Raw genomic sequence first — 18,902 nt, forward strand, 5'->3', positions numbered from 1 at the left:
TAAGCTTCAAGAGGGACAATTGTGTTGACATTTTAGTAACAGCCCATTTTTGCTCCTTAACGAAGTGCAGTCATGCATGAAAATGACTTGTTATCTTTTAAACTGAAATGCATTATGGGTTGTAACTCAAAAGGTGTGTATTACTCTACTCGTGCAAAACAAAGTACATTTTAACCCTTGAGGATTCTTTCACAGGCCCCACTTCATAGCAACTCATACAGAAAAAATGGAACAAAAAGCTTATTTGAGAATGGTATGTAAACTCTTCTGCATTTGTAAAATAACACCACAGTTTATATTTGTATGAATTCTTCCATCTGTAGTTTAGATAGGAGGTCATACTTTATTCGAGATTTACCATTTGGGAGCAACATGTACCCTTATCTTTCCCTCGTTCTATTAATAATGTTAATAATTACAATAATATAAGTAGCCAAATAATAGCAACAGTGGTTTCTTGAGCACTTGACTGGCGTTCAGGCATATGCTAAGTGTTTTCTGCTTATTCTATAATCCTCCTCACAGTCCAGTGAGGTATTATCCTTATTTAAGATGAAGAAACTGAAACTTAGTTAAGTGATTTGCCTAGACACATTGCTATTAATAGCTAAGGCTGAGATGCAAATTCAGGTCTATCTGTCTCACATTGTGTGTACTCTGTTCTGTTAATAACCACGCTGACACTGTCTCTATAAAGTGCCCGATATCTGATGAGGCTGAGGGAATCAGAATTTCTATTGTCCAACTGTTCCTGAACTTTTCCCAGCTCTAAAATTCTCCAGGGAGAGAGACAAAGAGACAAGATTGAACTCACCATTCACATGGGGCTTCTCATTCTTTTTAGTGTCTCCGTGAAAGCTCATTTACCCTGATTTCATTGATTAGCTTATCCTGCATGCCTTGACCCTGGAAATACTGCCCAAGAGATGAATGGTGAGCCAATACCTCTTCCCATGTTCCAGCCACCAAGCAACTAATGTCATTTGTCAGGATCTCAACATTACTCTAGCACTACTTATATGTGAATTCACAGTGTGTGGATAATACCAGTTCCCCGTTTTCTATGAAAGCAAGCCTGCATGAGGAGCAGCACCATAGCCATAATGCAACCATGAGTGACTCCAACGCAGAATTACAAAGCAGCTCAGTGGTTGCAGATCTGCCCAGTAAACCTCCCCTTGGTGCATTATTGATAATTGGTGGCCTTTCACCCCAGAACTTCATTCTTGCTTGTGGTAAAGGATGCATATAACTAATTGCTCATGAATAACCCTTCCCTACCTTCCTTCCTTTCCCAGCAGTGGATCAATATGCCTCTGGCAAGTATCTGAAATCTTTATTTGGGAAAAAGCACATTTCCTACCAGCTGTTTGCTTTCTAAACCAAATAATTCAGTTAATTTCTTGCCTGAAGTAATTTTCAGAGCTGGAAAACTTCTCTCTTCAATGCTGAATTGCTTTCAGGATGGGCAGAAACAGAAATGGGAATATCGTTTTTGCATTATAACCCACAGTTTGATGGCTAAAGCTACTCGATGCGCATGTGTTGTTTGTGGTGGGGGATTAGTGGCTATTGGCAACAAGCAGCTTTTGCAAACAGAGTGTTCAGGGGCCCTGATACAACACTTCTATGCCTTTTCTTGAATCTCTCTTGCCTTTGGGAGGCAATATAGGGTGGTGTTCTGGGTCATGTGATCTATTAATAAAATCAGGCTTCCCAGGTTTGAATTCCAGCTCCACTATTTGCCCGCCATGTGACCTAAACCAGGTAACTTAACCAGGAACCAGAATAGGCCTCAAGTTCCTCAGCAGCAAACTGGGGAAATGTTTATAAAGAACTTTGCACATTATAAATGCTCAATAAATCTTAACTATTGATTCCAAGGTATCAAGGGGCAGCAAGAAGATGAAATGAAGCTGAGACAGGATCCCCAGCACCTACTACTCAAAGTGTAGTTTCCATACCAGTAGCCTCAGCACCCCCAGGACCTAGTGAGTCAGAATCTGTGTTTTACCTTGATGATTTATTTGCACATTAAAGCTTGAGAAGCAGGACTCTTGCTGCTCACATAGTTTTAAACAAGAACGCATATTGGCTGTTTTTAATATACCTTAGCCTGACAGGGGAGGTCTTCATCCTTTCCCTCTGAAGTGATGAAAACACAGTTACCAAGCAATGCCTATAGTAGCCTTCCTCTGCTCTGGTGATGGCCTGAGACAAGCCATCTTTATTTGGGGAGGCCACTAACAGTCTTGGCCTCCCTCCGTCCACACAATAAATATGTTACAGCTGAAGTAACCCCAAGGTTATACCCATTAGAAATAATAGATTAACGGTTTTCATTTGGACAAAGAGAACTGCATACTAACCAAATTCACCTGAGCTAAAGGTGCCAGCCTAGAATGCTCTGGTAGCCCATGAGATGGCATCTGAGAACCACATAGATCAACAGATGCTGCTTTGTTAAAATTATAAAGCTCAACTGAGTTACCTCCACCTACCTCTACTGTAGACGGATGAGAGACTGCAGTGAGCCAGGCCACTAAGAAAGAGAAAGCCCATGGCAGCAGGGAGGCCAGTACCTGGCCTCTGCTGAAGACAAGGCTCACGTATTCATCTCAAGAACAGGATTTTATTTCCTTAGGGAGACTACCATCTCTTAATCACAAAAGCAATAAGAATTTCCAATATGTTCCTCTGCTGTGCTTAATCAGTTGTTCCAGCTGCCAGTCATCAGCTACGTCTGGAAGTTCACTTAGAAGCCCTCTTCCAGCCTTGAAAGCAGTAATGACCCCTGAGATGACACAGACAATGAAGGCTGCTCCTGTGGGCAGCCTGTTTGTGTCGGCTGATTTGATCACAACAGATTTGTTAATATTGCCCTGTATTCTGGAGGGATCAGCTCTCTTATGTTTTGATCGATAGGCCACACTGTGTGCCCTATTGGTTGAGTTTGGAAAATTATTTTGAATGTGTATGGAAGGAAGTTTTTCCTTTTGCAAATGACATTACAGTTTTACTCTAAGCTGGAGATTTTCTTCCTGAGGTTAAAAATCACTTGGCAAAACCTGAACATTTGTCTGGAACCATATGTTGTGGTGGGAAAGTCTGTATGAAGTCAGCAGGTATTCAGACTTAAAACATTAATAGAGATTAGCACCTGCCTGGTGCAGAGTAGGTGCTGGAAAATTGTGTTTGGAAGAATGAATGAATAAAAGAATATTCCTAGACTGTAGTAATAAAGATTGAATTCTGGATGCTGACTGTGATATGGTCAGAAATTCCTAGAAGTCAGGGTAAGTAAAAGAGCATTTCCTATGCCACAGTGGATAATTGGCAGAGACCAAGGACAATTCTGTTGAAGACACAGCTCTCTGACTCCAGAGTGTTGTCCATTTTTTTTGAAGGGTATGTGAGATGGGGATTGCATAAATGTTGGGGAAAGCATGCTTGTGTCTGTTGTAACTTCCCCCAAATTTCTGGTCATCATCTTGGTCACAAGCAACGTCTACAATGAGCAGTCATGGCCTGGACTTGGCATGCAAAGTGCTGTCATGTACACACTGACTTACAGGCTTCTACTAGCTTGTAATCGCACCTTCTCACCAGAAGTAAGATTTTCCTGTACTATAGAAAATAAAGGCAAGTCATAGACCTTGTTTTCCAGAGAAGTGATTTCCTACACCCTAGATAAGAAGGACATTTTCCAAATCCAGAGTTTAAATTGAACCCTAAAGCCCTCCCTTTCTTGTTCTCATGGGGCCCTAAAAGAGGACCACTGCCCATTTCTGTCCCCTTCACCAGCCATAGCATTCAAGGGAAGGGCTATGGATGTGGGCTTGACTGGTGGTCAGTCAACACCAGTTGACGTGGGCTTGACTGGCAGTCAGTCAACACCAACACAGCTGGAGGGCATATTCTGGAGCCCTCAGCCCTATACCTGATACCTCGTGTGCCCTACCTAGCATCCCCTTCACCACCTGTTTCTAGCGGCCTTTGCTAATGCACCAGCCATAGCGTGGTAGCACCTCTCCTCAACTGCACCATGTCCCTGTGGCTTTCTGCCCTGAGGCTTCTCTGATACCCTGATGTTGGGCATCTGTGGGAACATTTAGCCACTGTGGTACATGTGCCCCTCAAAGTGTGAGCAAATTAATCTTGACCAATGGGGCAACCCGTCAACAGATGAAGCATAGCAGTTGGTGGATAAATGTTCCTTTCTGTCCCTGCCCTAGTCACTGAGCCCCAAGATTCCACGGGCATTTATATCTTGTTCATCTTTGTTTACTTAATGAACGTGAACTGATGCTGTTTGGAGATACCAGGCACCAAGGATGTGTTGTTCCTGTCCCAGGACATAGCTTCGTGTCTGCCAAACGATAGGTACCCCATACATATTTGTGGAATAACTGCCTGCTAAGAGAAGAATAAAAAGAACACAGTTAACTCTGCATATAGAGCAAATGTAATAAAGTAAGTAGAAAAAGGTAGAGGACATCACAGAAAAAAGCTCACTAGTATAAACTGTCATAATACAGCTGAGTGTGGTCAGTTGTCTGGTTTGGCCAGAGCTTAGGGTGCATTGTGGGGCCACAAATAAGACAGTGCGTTAAAGTGCTTTTAACACTGTCCAATGATTTATACTAATAGGTCTTGGTATTTTGGTAAAATCGTTATATAGAGGTCTGCTCCCTTCACTAAATTAGTTTCCCCAAGGGCAGGAACCCACATATAGTAGAGTATCAGGCATGTAATAGACACTTAATCAATATGGAATATAAAAATAATGGCTGAATGATAGATGGGTGAACAGATGGATGATGAGCAGGTGGATGATGGATGGTTTTTCCTGGCTGTTAAATGCGACGACAGAGAGATCCTAAACCACGCTTAACTCTGAGCGAGTGGCAGGCTACAAATAATCCCCAATTTCCCAGCCTATGTCATTGTGGCTAATGCCAAGTATAGCTAATATAGACCTCTGAGAAGCAGCACACTTTCTGTTGAACCCTAGAGTAGAGCACAGAGTGTGCACACCAAGTTTCCTTGTTGCCCATTGGGTTATAAACAGCAGGGGCAATGCTTCCCTTGTGATAAACACAGGCACATACATACAAAAAAACCTCCAGGGAAAAATAAATACTGGGTGCATTCAGCAACTACAACAAAATAAATAGGAGAACTCACATTTCTACACTGAAGCAGAAAAAAAAAAAGTTAGCTGTGTTTTCACAGTATCTCTGTGACCTTTATTATTCCATTAGACTTTGGAATAGTATATAAAACACCAAGCTCCATGCTGACAAACACCAGTTTTGAAACTGTTGCCACAGTCAATCCAAACAGCCTTCTCCCCTGGGTAAAATTATTATTTGGAATACAAGCAGAATTGTGGTTCCCTGAGCTAGCTGAGCATAAATGAGGTTAGTGATTCATAAGGTGACTCTAGCGAGTTTGCAAATGTGCAACTTGTATGGAAGCTGACGCACACAACAGAAGCTCAGCCTTGCCTTTCTGAGCTGGTAAGCATTTTCAGGCCTCACCACCTCTTTGGAGGACTGTGGTAGGTACAGGCTTCTGAGGACAAGAGTTAACCTGACAGAATGCTGATTTACCAGAAATAAACCCTTCAAATCAGATCACACCCTTGTCAGTAGCTTTTTGAGCGGGAAGATGGTAATTCTGCCTCTTCGCATGTTCCTTGAAATACTTGAACTCTTGTTCCATTGGATTAAGCTTTTGGGGGCTAGGTCATCTAGGGTACTTATTCTATCCTGGAGAGGTTGGGGAAAAGTGGTACTGGTATAAAAATACAACTCCCTGAACTTTTAAACCCTCACATCTTTTCGATAATGTGGCTTCTCTTTCTTAATCCTGAACCTGATTTATTTTTTTAAAAAATCCATTTATTCTTTGATATTAGTAGAGTAAGTTCAAGAAGAACAGAAATGGGTATGGAGCTCAGCATAACTTTGTACAAAGAAGGAAGTTAAAGAGAATCAGCCTAATGCTGCTGCTATGATTGCAGCATAATGAGATGTCTACGGAGTAGGTCCCAGACACTGAGGGAACCTTTCTGATAGACTGTGAAAGTGACAAGCCCCAGTTTCTTCTGTGACATCGTACCAATTAGCTGATCTAAATGGGCACACATTCACGTTTGAGGTCACGTACCGTTCTCGAAGGCTAGGCTGCCCATACGAATGGGACTGTAACTCACTCTCTGTGTCATAATGGGCAACAGTGGGGGAAGATCCCAAAGCTGTGTTTTCGTAGTTTGAGAGGCTCCTCTTTGATGAAGGCCAAGTGTATTCATCACAACCTCAGGAAAATGCCCTAGGTTAGTTAGACTCTAAAGTTAAAAGGGTGCAGGATCCTACGTTCATGCTAGGATCAGGGAAGCTCCAGTTCTCATTACATTGATTTAGCAGTGACAGAGAGGGACCCCAGCTGACCTGCCGTGGCTCACTGCAGCAGTGAGAAGAAGAAGAAGGCCTGTGCTGTGCCCTTCTCAGTCAGCTGACCAAATATTCTGTTACCTGACTCTCATCCCCTGTGACTGAAAAGTGCTAACACAGAGACCTTGGCACAGGCAAACAGTACAAGATTGACTAATTATACAGTGTCCAGACAGGGAACTGGCAGGGCATGGCAGCACTTAGGAGACAGACCATAAACGTCAGCCTGAAGCGAGCCAAACGTGAGCTCCGGAGGAACCTGTTCCACCACGAAAATAAAAGCTGTGTGTACCCAAGAAGGGGAGAACTGTTCCCTGAAAACCACTGAGAGAAAAACAAACAAGCCCCTCAAATATGCTTGCTGTCAGGCTTCGGTATTTAAAAAATGTGGGCTTCCTTTGGGGCACGGTCTCATGTTTGTTCTCCCTTGATTTCAGCTCCCATTTTCTCCAGCAATTATTCAAGCCGAAGTGGAACAGCTGCTGGGGCCGTACCACCCCCACATCCTGTCAGTCACCCTTCTCCAGGACATAATGTACAGGGGAGCCCCCACAACCCCTCCTCCCAGTTACCTCCACTCACAGCTGTGGACGCAGGAGCTGAGAGGTAAGGCCATCTGTCTCTGTCTCCTAATAGGTGTCGCCGCCAAACCTCCCTTCACGGAGAAGTGCTTTGACAGTTGCTGAATTTTATTAATAATCCGTTGGTGGGTTGAGTTACCCAAAGGTGACATTTTAAAAGTACATACACAAAGCACGTGGACCAAATATCTCATTATCTGTTTCATTTTTCCACGGGAAAACAAATGAAATGATACTGGCAATAGCCAGCCGAAGTTTCAGATGCTGGAAACACACCAGAATTTCCCTGTCTTTTCACCTTTCCTCGGTCTGTTTCAGAGACCCAATTTTAAGGTAATGTATGTGCAGGTCGAAACACGTCCCGATGTCAGATGGTGCCCTCACCACATAAATCAGTACTGTTAGGGCACAGGATTTTATATAGGCTGCTCATTCAATACTTTATATTAATATCTGTCTCATAAAGGACTTCTGGGAGACGATTTTTAAACAACCATGATCTTCATGATATTTTTACTCCTGAATTCTTTATTGGCCCCAGAGGCCTTTCGAGGCCCTTCATACTTCTGTTTCCCAGTCTCTTGTGTGCTTCTGTGGACCACAAACCAAAATAAGAGTCTGCATCTCTTGCTTCTCCATCTCCTTCCCCTCTTGTGGAGCAGGCTGTAATGAACTTCTCTTGCCCAAGGGCAAGTGTATGGCTGCATCAGTACAGGTAGCTTTGGAGGGAGGTTGGATGCTTCCGTCCTCTCCAAGCTGTCCAACACACCTCTTGTCACCTCTCTCCACTTGTCATCTGGCTTGAGTTGACCTACCTGTTTACTCCCAGACATCCAGAGGAGAAAAGTTCTCGTAGGAACCCTGCGCAAGCTTGGAGTGGTGGGCAATTGTTGCACAAAATAATGGGTTGAATAGGCAGCAGGAATAAAAGTTTTGTATCTTTGATTTCACCAGCGATCTCTGGTTCCATCATTGTTGGCCTGACCTATGAGTTTGGTCATATGTGGTTTTAATTCTGATAAACTATATATTTTATTGTTTATGACTTTCTTCCTTTATTGATATTATTTTGTTTAATGAACGTCTGTTGAATACCTTCTATGTGTCAGACACTGTGTTGGATGCTGGAGTCCAAAAAGTTATTAAAACATGCTCCTGCCCTTACAGGTTTGAATGGTGAGGACAGGCATTCAAAGGAAGTATAATAAGGCTGTTTGGTTAAACGATGTAATAGAGATACCACAGGAGCCTAAAGAGGATGTCTCTAAATCTGTATCAGGGAATGAGGGGTAGAAAGACACAGTGATGTAGGCATTGAAGGAAGACTCAGGCTTTTCCTGGATGCCTCAGTGGGGCACAGCATCCCAGACAGCAAGAAGAACATATGCAAGATGTGAGGAACGGAGAGGACACCGTCAGGGAAGGTCTCAGTAGCTTGGGATGACAGCATCCAGGCATACATGGCTGATGAAGTCAGATAATATTAGGTTGGCTCATGTAGAATTGTGTATTTGATGCTAAGGAATTTGCCCCTTATCCTGCTAGGAGTGAAGAACCATTATAGGCTCTTTGTTAAGAGAGAAGCACAATCAGATTGACATTACAGCAAAAGAATTCAGGTGACAAGATAGCTGAGTAACTGAACCTGGGAGGAGAGACGGGAAAAACAAGAAGAATATTGCAGGAGTCCTTGTAAGCAATATGGTTACTTGAAGCAAGGCAAAGCAGTGAGGATGGAGAATTTATTCAAGAGCAATTATTTAGGAGACAGAATTACTAATCATTAATACATACGTGGAGCAAAGAGGTGGGACCAAAATTCATTTCTAAGTTTTATCCCCCAGACACCCAGATTGTGTCATTAATAGAAACTGAAAAATACAAAAAGAGTGTGGTAGTGTGGAGGAAAAAACAGTACTGAGTGGAGGAGAAGGGGAAGAAGAGGGAATAATAAACTGACTTTAGGAGTTTGAACTTTAGGTGATTATAAAAGACCCATGTGGATATGTCTGACTGGCAATTAGAAATATGAATCAGAAGATGGTGGACTTTTTCAAAACAGTTCTATGCGCAAGGTAAAGTGTAAACAAATCATTAGCCTCCTCCCACAAGATGTGTCAGCAAAGCAGCACAAATGATAACCATCCATTAAGTTCACAGACATTGGAGACAGAAAATCTTTTCTTCCACTTATCTCATATATTCCTATAAATTAAGATTTTTTTTTAAAGCATTTTATGTAGTTTTCTGTTGGGTTCTAAATGATATTAGCCATGGACTTTTCATCATCTCATTTCATTCTGCCCGGCTGAGAATCCTACTCCACGATGTCGTGAAGCTCAAGAATGATCAATCGGAACCTCCCTTCACTGCACCTCCTTATCTACAGTCATAACAACTCTTAACAAGAATATAAGACAAAAAACAATCATTGAGTCTCCTTTTTGTACACAGCCTTTAAGAGAATACATGCAGAAACAGATTTCACTTATTATCAGAGTCAAAGACAACAATATCACAACCCAAATGCCTGAAATTTGCATCCCAGTTCTGACAGTTGCTGACTAGTTTGGCTGTGGGCAAGTTCCTTAGCTGCTCCTGCTGCTTGAGGTTTGTGTGTTTGTCTTTTTTTTAACATTTTATTTTGTATTTTTTATTCCTCCTTTTGAAAGTTTGTAACATATAAAGAATGGCAAGAATAGTACAATGAATACCCATGCATGTACCCTGCATTCATATTCACCCATTGTCGATATTTTGCCTTTCCTTCTTCCCTCCCTTCCTTCTCTTTCTTTCCCTCTCTTTCTCTTTCTTTCTTTCTCTCTGTCTCTTTCTCTCTCTCTCTGACTTTGGGGATTCTTTGTTTTCCTGCCTGTTGTTGCAGAACCATTTGACAGATGGTTGCAGATATCACTGAGCTTTACTCCTAATTACTTCAGTAGGGATCTCCTAAGAAGGACATTCTCCTACATAAACCCAATATAATAATCATACTCAGGAAATTTAACATTGATATAATACTATTCTCTAATAGTTACTTGCTATTCAGAGTTCCCAAATTTGGTGAATAATGTTTTCTATAGCCGGAGATTTTTGTTTGTTTTCCTGTTTGTGATTCAGGGATCTAATAGGGATCTCACAGTGCATTTAATTTTTATTTCTTTTTCATCTTCTTGAATCTAATGAAGTTCTCCAGCTTTTTATTGTTATTATTATTGTCTTTCAGGACATTGACAGTTTTTGAAGAACTCGGGACATTTATTTTACACAGTGTTCCAGGGTTCCATGGTTTGGATTTGTGTAATTATTCTATCCTAAACAGATTCATTGTAAATATTTTTGGTGGGAGTACCACATAGATGATGTGGTGTTTCTTAGATTTAGATTGCACCTTATGGGGAATTAGGATTAAATAAACCAAGTAGGTAAAGTGCCTAGTAAGTTATATGGCATGAAACAGGCCTTTCATAGCTGTGGATACTAACATCAAGACAGGCAGCTTTGGCATAGCTGAGTGATTCAGTCTGGAAGTCAGAGGATGTTGTTAAATGATCATAGGGGTTGATAATGTAAATAATCGTGGAAGGGGAAATGGAGAGGAAGGCGGTACTTTATATAATGGGAGAATGAAATGGACATTTGCACTTTGTGGTTTTGCCTTGCTGCCATATTCTCCGCTACTGGATGTGTGCCCCATCCCTTGCCTTCCCAGCTGGAGTGGGCAAGTGTGAGTATGGCAGGTTCTCTCTTCCAATCAGGTTTGGAAAGGAAGATGACTTGAAACAGCCCTGACTTACTCACCAGGTTTGCATTCGTGTCCAGCATAAAAACACTAAGAGGAAATGTGCTTACCTTCCGCTTTTGGTTTGTATATCTTTGCCTCTGTTTGCCTGGGAAATCCCCCAGTAAAAACTCCAGCAGTTTTCTTAACGGAAATAGGTTTATCACACTCTGCGATTTTTAGTGGGAAACTGGCATCTTTTCCTGCTTGCGGGCACTGATTCATCATTTACTTAACTTTCACATGCTAAAAAAAATGGGCTGAGTCCCTGTCACAAGTCAGGAAAGGTCCACCACATCTACCCAGTTAGCATCAAGTTCTTTGATCCTTACCATCATAAAATAAAATAAATGCAAGTTCTCTCAATCTGACAAGGTTCCATTTTTATTTTGAAATAGTATCTGAATGACACATTATTTCAGTGATTTAAGCAGCACACCACATCACCTAATGTTGATCTAACTTATTACGGGAAGTGGTGTTGTACTGTGGCGTGTTGAATGAGCCAGTGGTACTTTATGACAGTGGCTTCCCATGAGAGGAACTCAGCGTCTTTGGAAACGTTAATTCATTGAGTTTCATAGTATGTCTGTTAGACCAGAGAAAACAAAAATATTGATGGGAGTCTCTTTTTGAAATGCAGAAATCTGACAATTCCAAGAATAAATCCTCTGAGTTTGTGTTGCTCATCTTTTTCAAGAGAATGTCAGCTGCCTCTCTTCATTCTGAAGAAGGCCACAAACGGTGCGCTTTGTCGTGCAGGTTAATAGAGCTGAAGGAGGCCTGTGGATTGACCACAGTGGAGAGGCTTATGAAGAGCTTCCCATGAGCCCATGGCTGAGCCAGAAAAGACTGAAAAGGAAGTGTAAATATAAGGAAGAAAAAAACAAAGTGTTTTTTCTGTTCTCTCACTCAACAATAATCAACACAAAATGCTTCCTTGACCAAATGTGTGGGGGTTTTCCCCCAACCCACTAAGCATGCAATCAGTTCTGCAGTAGACACCAGCTGGGTGTCCTCTAATTGCAACCTATCCTGACTCTCTCTACTTGGAAAGACTGTCAGATTCCACAGGTTGAGGACACGGTTCCACAGGACTGCCCCCTACTTCTGATGCCAGTTGCAAGACCTGGGTTATTTTCCCTGTACACATGACTAACTGACTATAAATCAGGATTTCCACAGCCCCTTCTTCTGCTTCTATTAATTTGCTGGAGCAGTTCACGGAACTCAGGGCAACACTTACATTTACTGGTTTATTATAAAGGACATTATAAAGGATACCAATGAAAAGATGTATAGGTCAGGGCATATGGGAAGGGACACAGAACCTCCGTGCCCTGTCCAGGCCTACCACCCTCCAGGAACCTCCATGTGTTCAGCTATCCAGAAGCTCTCTGAACCCAGTCCTTTTGGGTTTTTATGGAGACTTCATTACATAGGCATGACTGATTAAATCATTGGCCATTGGTAATCAGTTCACTCTTTGGCCCCTCTTCCCTCAGAGTTTTGGGGTTGAGGCTGAAAGTCAACCCTCTCCTCCTGTCTTGGTCTCTCCAGTGGCCAGTCTCATTCTTTCAGGCAGCCAGAGGCTGCCAGCCATCAGTCAACTAATTAGCATACAAAAAGACACTATCACTTGGAAGATTCCAAAGATTTCAGAAGTTATATGCCAGGAATGGGGAGGAAGACCAAATATACATTTCATAATATCACAGAAAGAAGGGATGTGTAGTCTCTTTGGAGAGTATTCAATCTAGTATATGAATCAGCAGCAGAAAATATGAGGAACAATTATTTTTGAGAAGTAGTCAAAGCACCTTTACCAAATGAGGAATGCCAATTTTTTTAGACTCTATGGAGTACTGGGAAGGCTTACTCTTTTCACCCATAATGCATTATTTCAGATATGGCATTGCTAGAATTCTAGGTACTTTTATACATATATGATCTTTCTAGGCCTTTCAGTAATTTGCATAAGTAACTTTGACTTCTTTTTATTTTATTTCTTATCTTTATTTTAGTTTATTTTTATGCAAATTTATGGGGCATATGATGTGAAATTTTGTTACTGTATGTAATGCATAGTGATCAAGTTAAGGTATTTAGGATGTCCAACAACCAAGTACAATACGTTTTTTATTTAACTATAGTTACCTTATTCTGTTACCGGACATTGAATTTATTCCTTCTGTTTAACTGATGATCATATGGTTTTTTGCCCCCATTCTCTTGATATTATATATCCCATTTATTGATTTGTGTATGTTGAATCATCCTTGCTTCCCTAGTATAAATCGCACTTATGCTGTTGGATTTGGTTTGCTGGTATTTTATTGAGGATTTTTGTGTCTATGTTTATCAGGGATATTGGCCTGCAGTTTTATTTTTATTGTTATCGTTGTTGTGTGTGACTTTGTCTGGTTTGGGTATCAGGGTGATGCTGGCCTCATGGAATGACTGTGGGAGAATTCCCTCTTCAATTTTTTGGAATACTTTCCAGAGGATTGGAATCAGTTTTCTGTACATTTGGTAGAATTTTGCTGTGAATCTGTCTGGTCCTGGGCTTTTCTTTTGGGAAGACTTTTTAATACTGATCCCATCTCATTATGCATTATTGGTCTGTTCAGGTTTTTTATTTCTTCCTTATTCAGTCTTGGTAGATTGTATGTTTATCAATTTTATTTATATGTTCATATAACCAGCTTTTTGTTTTGTTGCTTCTTTGTATATTTTTTAGTTTCTATTTCATTTTGTTCTGCTCATATCTTTATTGTTTTCTTCTGCTAATGTGGGGTTTGGTTTGTTCCTCCTTTTCTAGTTCTTCGAGGTGCGTTTTTAGATTGTTTATTTGTAATCTTTCTACCTTTTTGATATAAGCATTTATTGCTACGAACTTCCCTTTTAGCACTGCTTTTGCTGTATTCCACAGGTTTGGGAACTGATATAGTTTGGCTGTGTGTCCCCACCCAGATCTCATCTTGAATTGTATTCCCATAATTCCCACGTGTTGTGGGAGGGACCTGTGGGGAGATAATTGAATCATCGGGATGGTTTCCCCCATACTGTTCTCTTGGTAGTGCATAAGTCTCATGAGCTCTGAGGGTTTTATCAGGGGTTTCTGCCTTTGTGTCTTCCTCATTCTCTTTGCCTGCTGCCATCCATGTAAAACGGGAGTTGCTCCTCCTTACGTTCCACTGTGATTGTAAGGCTTCCCTAGCCATGTGTAACTGTAAGTCCAATTAAACCTCTTTCTTTTGTAAGTTGCCCAGTCTCGGGTATGTCTTTAACAGTAGCATGAAAACAGACTAATAAAGTAAATTGGTACTGGTAGAGTGGGGTGCTGCAGTAGATACCTGAAAATGCGGAAGCAACTTTGGGACTGTGTAACAGACAGGGGTTGGAACAGTTTGGAGAGCTCAGAAGATAGGAAAATGTGGAAACATTTGGAATTTCCTAGAGACTTGTTGAATAGCTTTGCCCAAAATGCTGATAGAGATACAGACAACCAAGTAAAGGCTGAGGTAGTCTCAGATGGAAACGAGGAACTCGTTGGGAACTGGAGCTAAGGTGACTTGTTTGTTTGGTTTTAGCAAAGGTAGTGGTGGCATTTTTCCTCTGTGCTAGAGATTTGTGGAACTTTGAACTTGAAAGAGCTGATTTATGGTGTCTAGCAGAAGGAATTTCAGAGCAGCAAAGCATTCAGGAAGTGACTTGGGTGCTGTTAAAAGCATTCAATTTTAAAAAGGAAAGAGAGCATAAAAGTTTGAAAAATTTGCAGCCTGGCAATGCATTAGAAGAGAAAATCTCATTTTCTGGGGAGAAATTCAAGCTGGCTGCAGAAATTTGCATAAGTAACGAGGAGCCAAATGTTAACTCCCAAGACAATGGGGAAAATGTCTCCAGTGCATGTCAGAGGTCTTCACAGCAGCCCCTCCAGTCACAGGCCCCAAGGCCTAGGAGGAAAAAGTGGTCTCCAGGGCCTGGCCCAGGGTCCCTGTGCTGTGTGCAGCCTAGGGACTTGGTGCCCTGCATCCCAGCCGCTCAAGCAATGGCTGAAAGGGGCCTGAAGCTCTGGCCATGGCTTCAGATGGTGCAAGCCCTAAGCCTTGGCAGCTTCCACGTGGCATTGAGCCTGCGGGTACACAGAAGTCAAGAATTGAAGTTTGGGAACATCTGTCTAGATTTCAGAAGATGTGTGGAAATGCCTGGATACCCAGGCAGAAGTTTGCTGCAGGGGCACGGCTCTCATGAAGAACCTCTGCTAGAGGAATGCAAAAGGGAATTGTGGGGCTGGAGAGCCCACACACAGTCTCTACTGGGACACTGCCTAGTGGAGCTGTGAGAAGAGGGTCACTGTCCTCCAGACCCCAGAATGGTAGATCCACCAATAGCTTGCACTATGCGCCTGGAAAAGCCACAGATGCTCAATGCCAGCCCGTGAAAGCAGCCAGGAGGGAGGCTGTACCCTGCAAAGTCACAGGAGCAGAGCTGCCCAAGACCATGGGAACCCACCTCTTGCATCAGTGTGACCTGGATATGAGACATGAAGTCAAAGGAGATTATTTTGGAGCTTAAAGATTTGACTGCCCAACTGGATTTTGAAATTGCATGTGCCCTGTAGCCCCTTTGTTTTGGCAACTCCTCCCATTTGGAATGGTTGTATTTACCCAGTGTCTGTATCCCCATTGTATCCAGGGAATAAGTAGCTTGCTTTTGATTTTACAGGCTCATATGTGGAAGAGACCTGCCTTGTCTCAGACGAGAATTTGGACTGTGGACTTCTGAGTTAATGCTGAAATGAGTTAAGACTTTGGGGAACTGTTAGGAAGGCATGATTGGTTTTGAAATGTGAGGACATGAAATTTGGCATGGGCCAGGGGTGGAATTACATGGTTTGGCTCTGTGTCCTCACCCAAATCTCATCTTGAATTGTATTCCCATAATTCCCACATGTTGTGGGAGGGACCTGTTGGGGATAACTGAATCATTGGGGGTGGTTTCCCTCATGCTGTTCTCGTGGTAGTGAATAAGTCTCACAAGACCTGATGGTTTTATCAGGGGGTTCTGCTTTTGTATCTTCCTCATTCTCTTCGCCTTCTGCCATCCATGTAAGATGGGACTTGCTCCTCCTTACTTTCTGCCATGATTGTGAGGCTTCCTCAGCCACATGGAACTGTAAGTCCAATTAAACCTCTTTCTTTTGTAAATTGCCCAGTCTCAGGTATGTCTTTAACAGCAGCATGAAAATGGACTATATAATATAGGCATGTTGTATTTTCATTTTCATTTGTTTCAAGAAATTTTTTAATTTTCCTCTTAATTTTCTCTTTGGCCCCGTGGTCATCCAGGAGCACGTTGTTTAATTTCCATGTATTTGTATGGTCTCCAAAGTTCTTTCTGGTATTGAATTCTTGTTTTATTCCATCATAGCCTGAGAAGATATTTGATATGATTACAATTTAAAAAATTTGTTGAGACTCATTTTGTAGTCTCACAGGTATCATTTTCTAACTGATCATTGGGAATGTAATGTTGCTTGCTTGGATGCTAAAGGGTCAAAGATAGCAACCATTTTCAATTCAATGGCTTTGCAATTCTGTAAAGTTCTTTAGCTCTACTCAAACAAGTCTGACTTATGACTTAGTTTCCTTTTTTCCGTGTCTTAATTCAGGCTTTGTTTCTATATAAAAACTTCCTTTTTCTTCCTATCCTTAACCAAGTGTTACCCAGCCTTTGGAGCTCAGTTTAGTTCTCAATGCAGGAAGCCTCTCCTCTCCTCTCACAGTTCACAAAATCAAGTTCCCTTGATGAATCCCTTGGATCTTATCATCTGTTTCTTGTATATACTATTTACCAGATGTCTCCATGCTAACTGAATTGTTTGCTTTTGGTGAGCAGGAACCTTAAGTTTCCTGGTGACCTCCGTACTGCCATGTACTGACTAATGCAGTGAAAGGTCCTAAGGAAGGTTTGAGAAAGGTAAAAGACCAATGAGGGGAATGCCTACGAAGCAAGAAGTCATTGTCAAGTCCCAGTGTTTTGCCAGAAAGCAACAGTTCCCTTGATTTATTGATCAGAAGGGCAGTAGCCCTAATTCTGAAAGTTCTTCCCATCTTGTATAAGCTGCGTGCTTTGACACAATGCATAGTTTCTCTAATATATACATTCATGCACACACACACACATTGCTAGGAGTACCTTGCCAGCATCCATTTGTGGTTTCTCTACACTGCTTTCTTGAAATCTTGAATACTAGTGCCTGACACTCACCATTCTCACTTATTTGTATATGTATCATCTGAACAACTAAAAACTAAGCCTGTTGCTTTGCTGTTCTTTCCTCTCCAGGACTTTCTGAGTAATCAGGGATGTTGGTATCTTAAACCACTCAGCTTTTACACATGTACACACACACCCTAGATAATTTTTTCTCACTCTCTTTAATGTAATATATGTGCAATAGTCATACACATCATATCAAAGCATATCAAAATCTATCCCAGTACTAGAGGTTTGTTTGTTTACTGTTGTTTTATTGTCTTTTGCTGGTGTTTATATACCAGGCAGTATGCTGGACACTGAGGCTATAGTGGCAAATAAGACCAACAGAAGCCTTGCCCTCTCAGAGTATTCAGTCTAATGGAAGACACCAAGCCAATAGGCAATCATAGTTTAGAGTATTACGAAGGGATGATATAGGGGCCTGTGGATGCATACAGAAAGAGCACATATACCCAAAAATGAGGAGAAAGGACTAGAGGAAGAAATTTTTTCCTGAAAGCTGATAGCCTACAGGCAAGAAGACTATGTACAACAAGTGTTGTATACTCAAGCTAAGGAGCAAGAGAGCCAGCAAGGGTGGAGCTTAGTGTAGAAATTAGGGAGTAACCTTATCAGCCACATTTAGGGGTTTGGGCTTTAACTTGAGGACAAGAAGTTGTGTGTTGGGCCAATAAGGGGGATGTAGTGACCCTTGCATACATTCCAAATTTCTCCCTAGTCTGTTATCCACCCACAAAGAGTTCAGAATGTATTCTCTGCCAGATAGAAGAAAAAAGACAAAGAATTGAAAATGGTTCATCTTCAAATAGCCAAAGGCACTGTTTTGTACCTCCTGGACTAGTGAAGCAGCACAGTAGGGGTTATGTTATTTTCCTTTTTAATACCATTTGTAAAGACAGTTTTGTCCCTAGCAATTTGAAGCTTGTATTTTATGTAGTCATGAACTACCAGGATTTTGAAGAGTCACTGAGTGGCAAAAAAAAAAAAAAAAATTACTTCTATTTTGAAGACAAAGTGATGAACATCTGAAAATTAGAGATCTAATCCAGCAATAACTTGGTCTCACTTGTCTCCGTTATATCTGAGAAAACTTGGATATGACTAAGAGTTCACCGCATGACTGCGTGTCATCTTATAGTTGCAATTTGTCCAGTGAGCACTGCTCTGTGGTCATTGATGCATATTAAGAGACTTTCTGACACATACAGAAGCATATCTAACTTAGAGGGTAACAAATAAACATAGGCAAGTAAGTTTGTCAATCTTGATCATTGGAATAGTTGAGAAAAGCCATAGTTAAAAGACAAATATAAGCCTCAAATAACCATTTTTATCAGCCTGCATGTTGACATCCACGTCATCCTCTGGTAGAGTCCCCTCTGGGAGCTCACCTTGTGCCATGTCATCATGAACATCATTCTTCTCTTTGGGCCACAGTATTTTTATGCAGAAGTCAAGCTGTTATCCTCATTTAGCATCCCATGAGAGGACCAGTTTCTCTCTAGAAAGGTAACTTCCACAGATATTCAAGATTAAGAGAGGTGGGGTCCAAAATCCACTCCCTACCCAACACATGTGCATGCACACACACGCACACACACGCTCACACACACACACATACACAAGAATTGTTGACTATAATAAAAGTTGTTCCTGATCTCAATGTTGTGAGCAGTACAGAGGCAGAAAATTCTGATCTCCTATTTTTGATGGAGATGAAAGCTTTGGGTTTTAGATTAGAAAAGGTTGGTGGCCTCTCCCTATTTTGTTTTCTTTAAATCTATGGAAAGTTCCTGG

At 41.5% G+C, this 18,902-nt stretch overlaps 1 protein-coding gene across 2 annotated transcripts in view; it reads left to right on the forward strand.

Annotated features, from left to right (window-relative positions):
- Positions 1–18,902, forward strand: part of GLIS3 (GLIS family zinc finger 3) — a 492,055-nt gene that overhangs the window by 431,677 nt on the left and 41,476 nt on the right. For both annotated transcript variants that reach the window (XM_032138518.2, XM_058431727.1), the window contains exon 7: positions 6,896–7,064. In XM_032138518.2, the coding sequence (XP_031994409.1) occupies positions 6,896–7,064 (169 nt within the window). The remainder of the gene's footprint in view (positions 1–6,895; positions 7,065–18,902) is intronic.

This window comes from Hylobates moloch, unplaced genomic scaffold (assembly GCF_009828535.3).
Source record: "Hylobates moloch isolate HMO894 unplaced genomic scaffold, HMol_V3 SCAFFOLD_19, whole genome shotgun sequence".
Lineage (NCBI taxonomy): Eukaryota > Metazoa > Chordata > Mammalia > Primates > Hylobatidae > Hylobates > Hylobates moloch.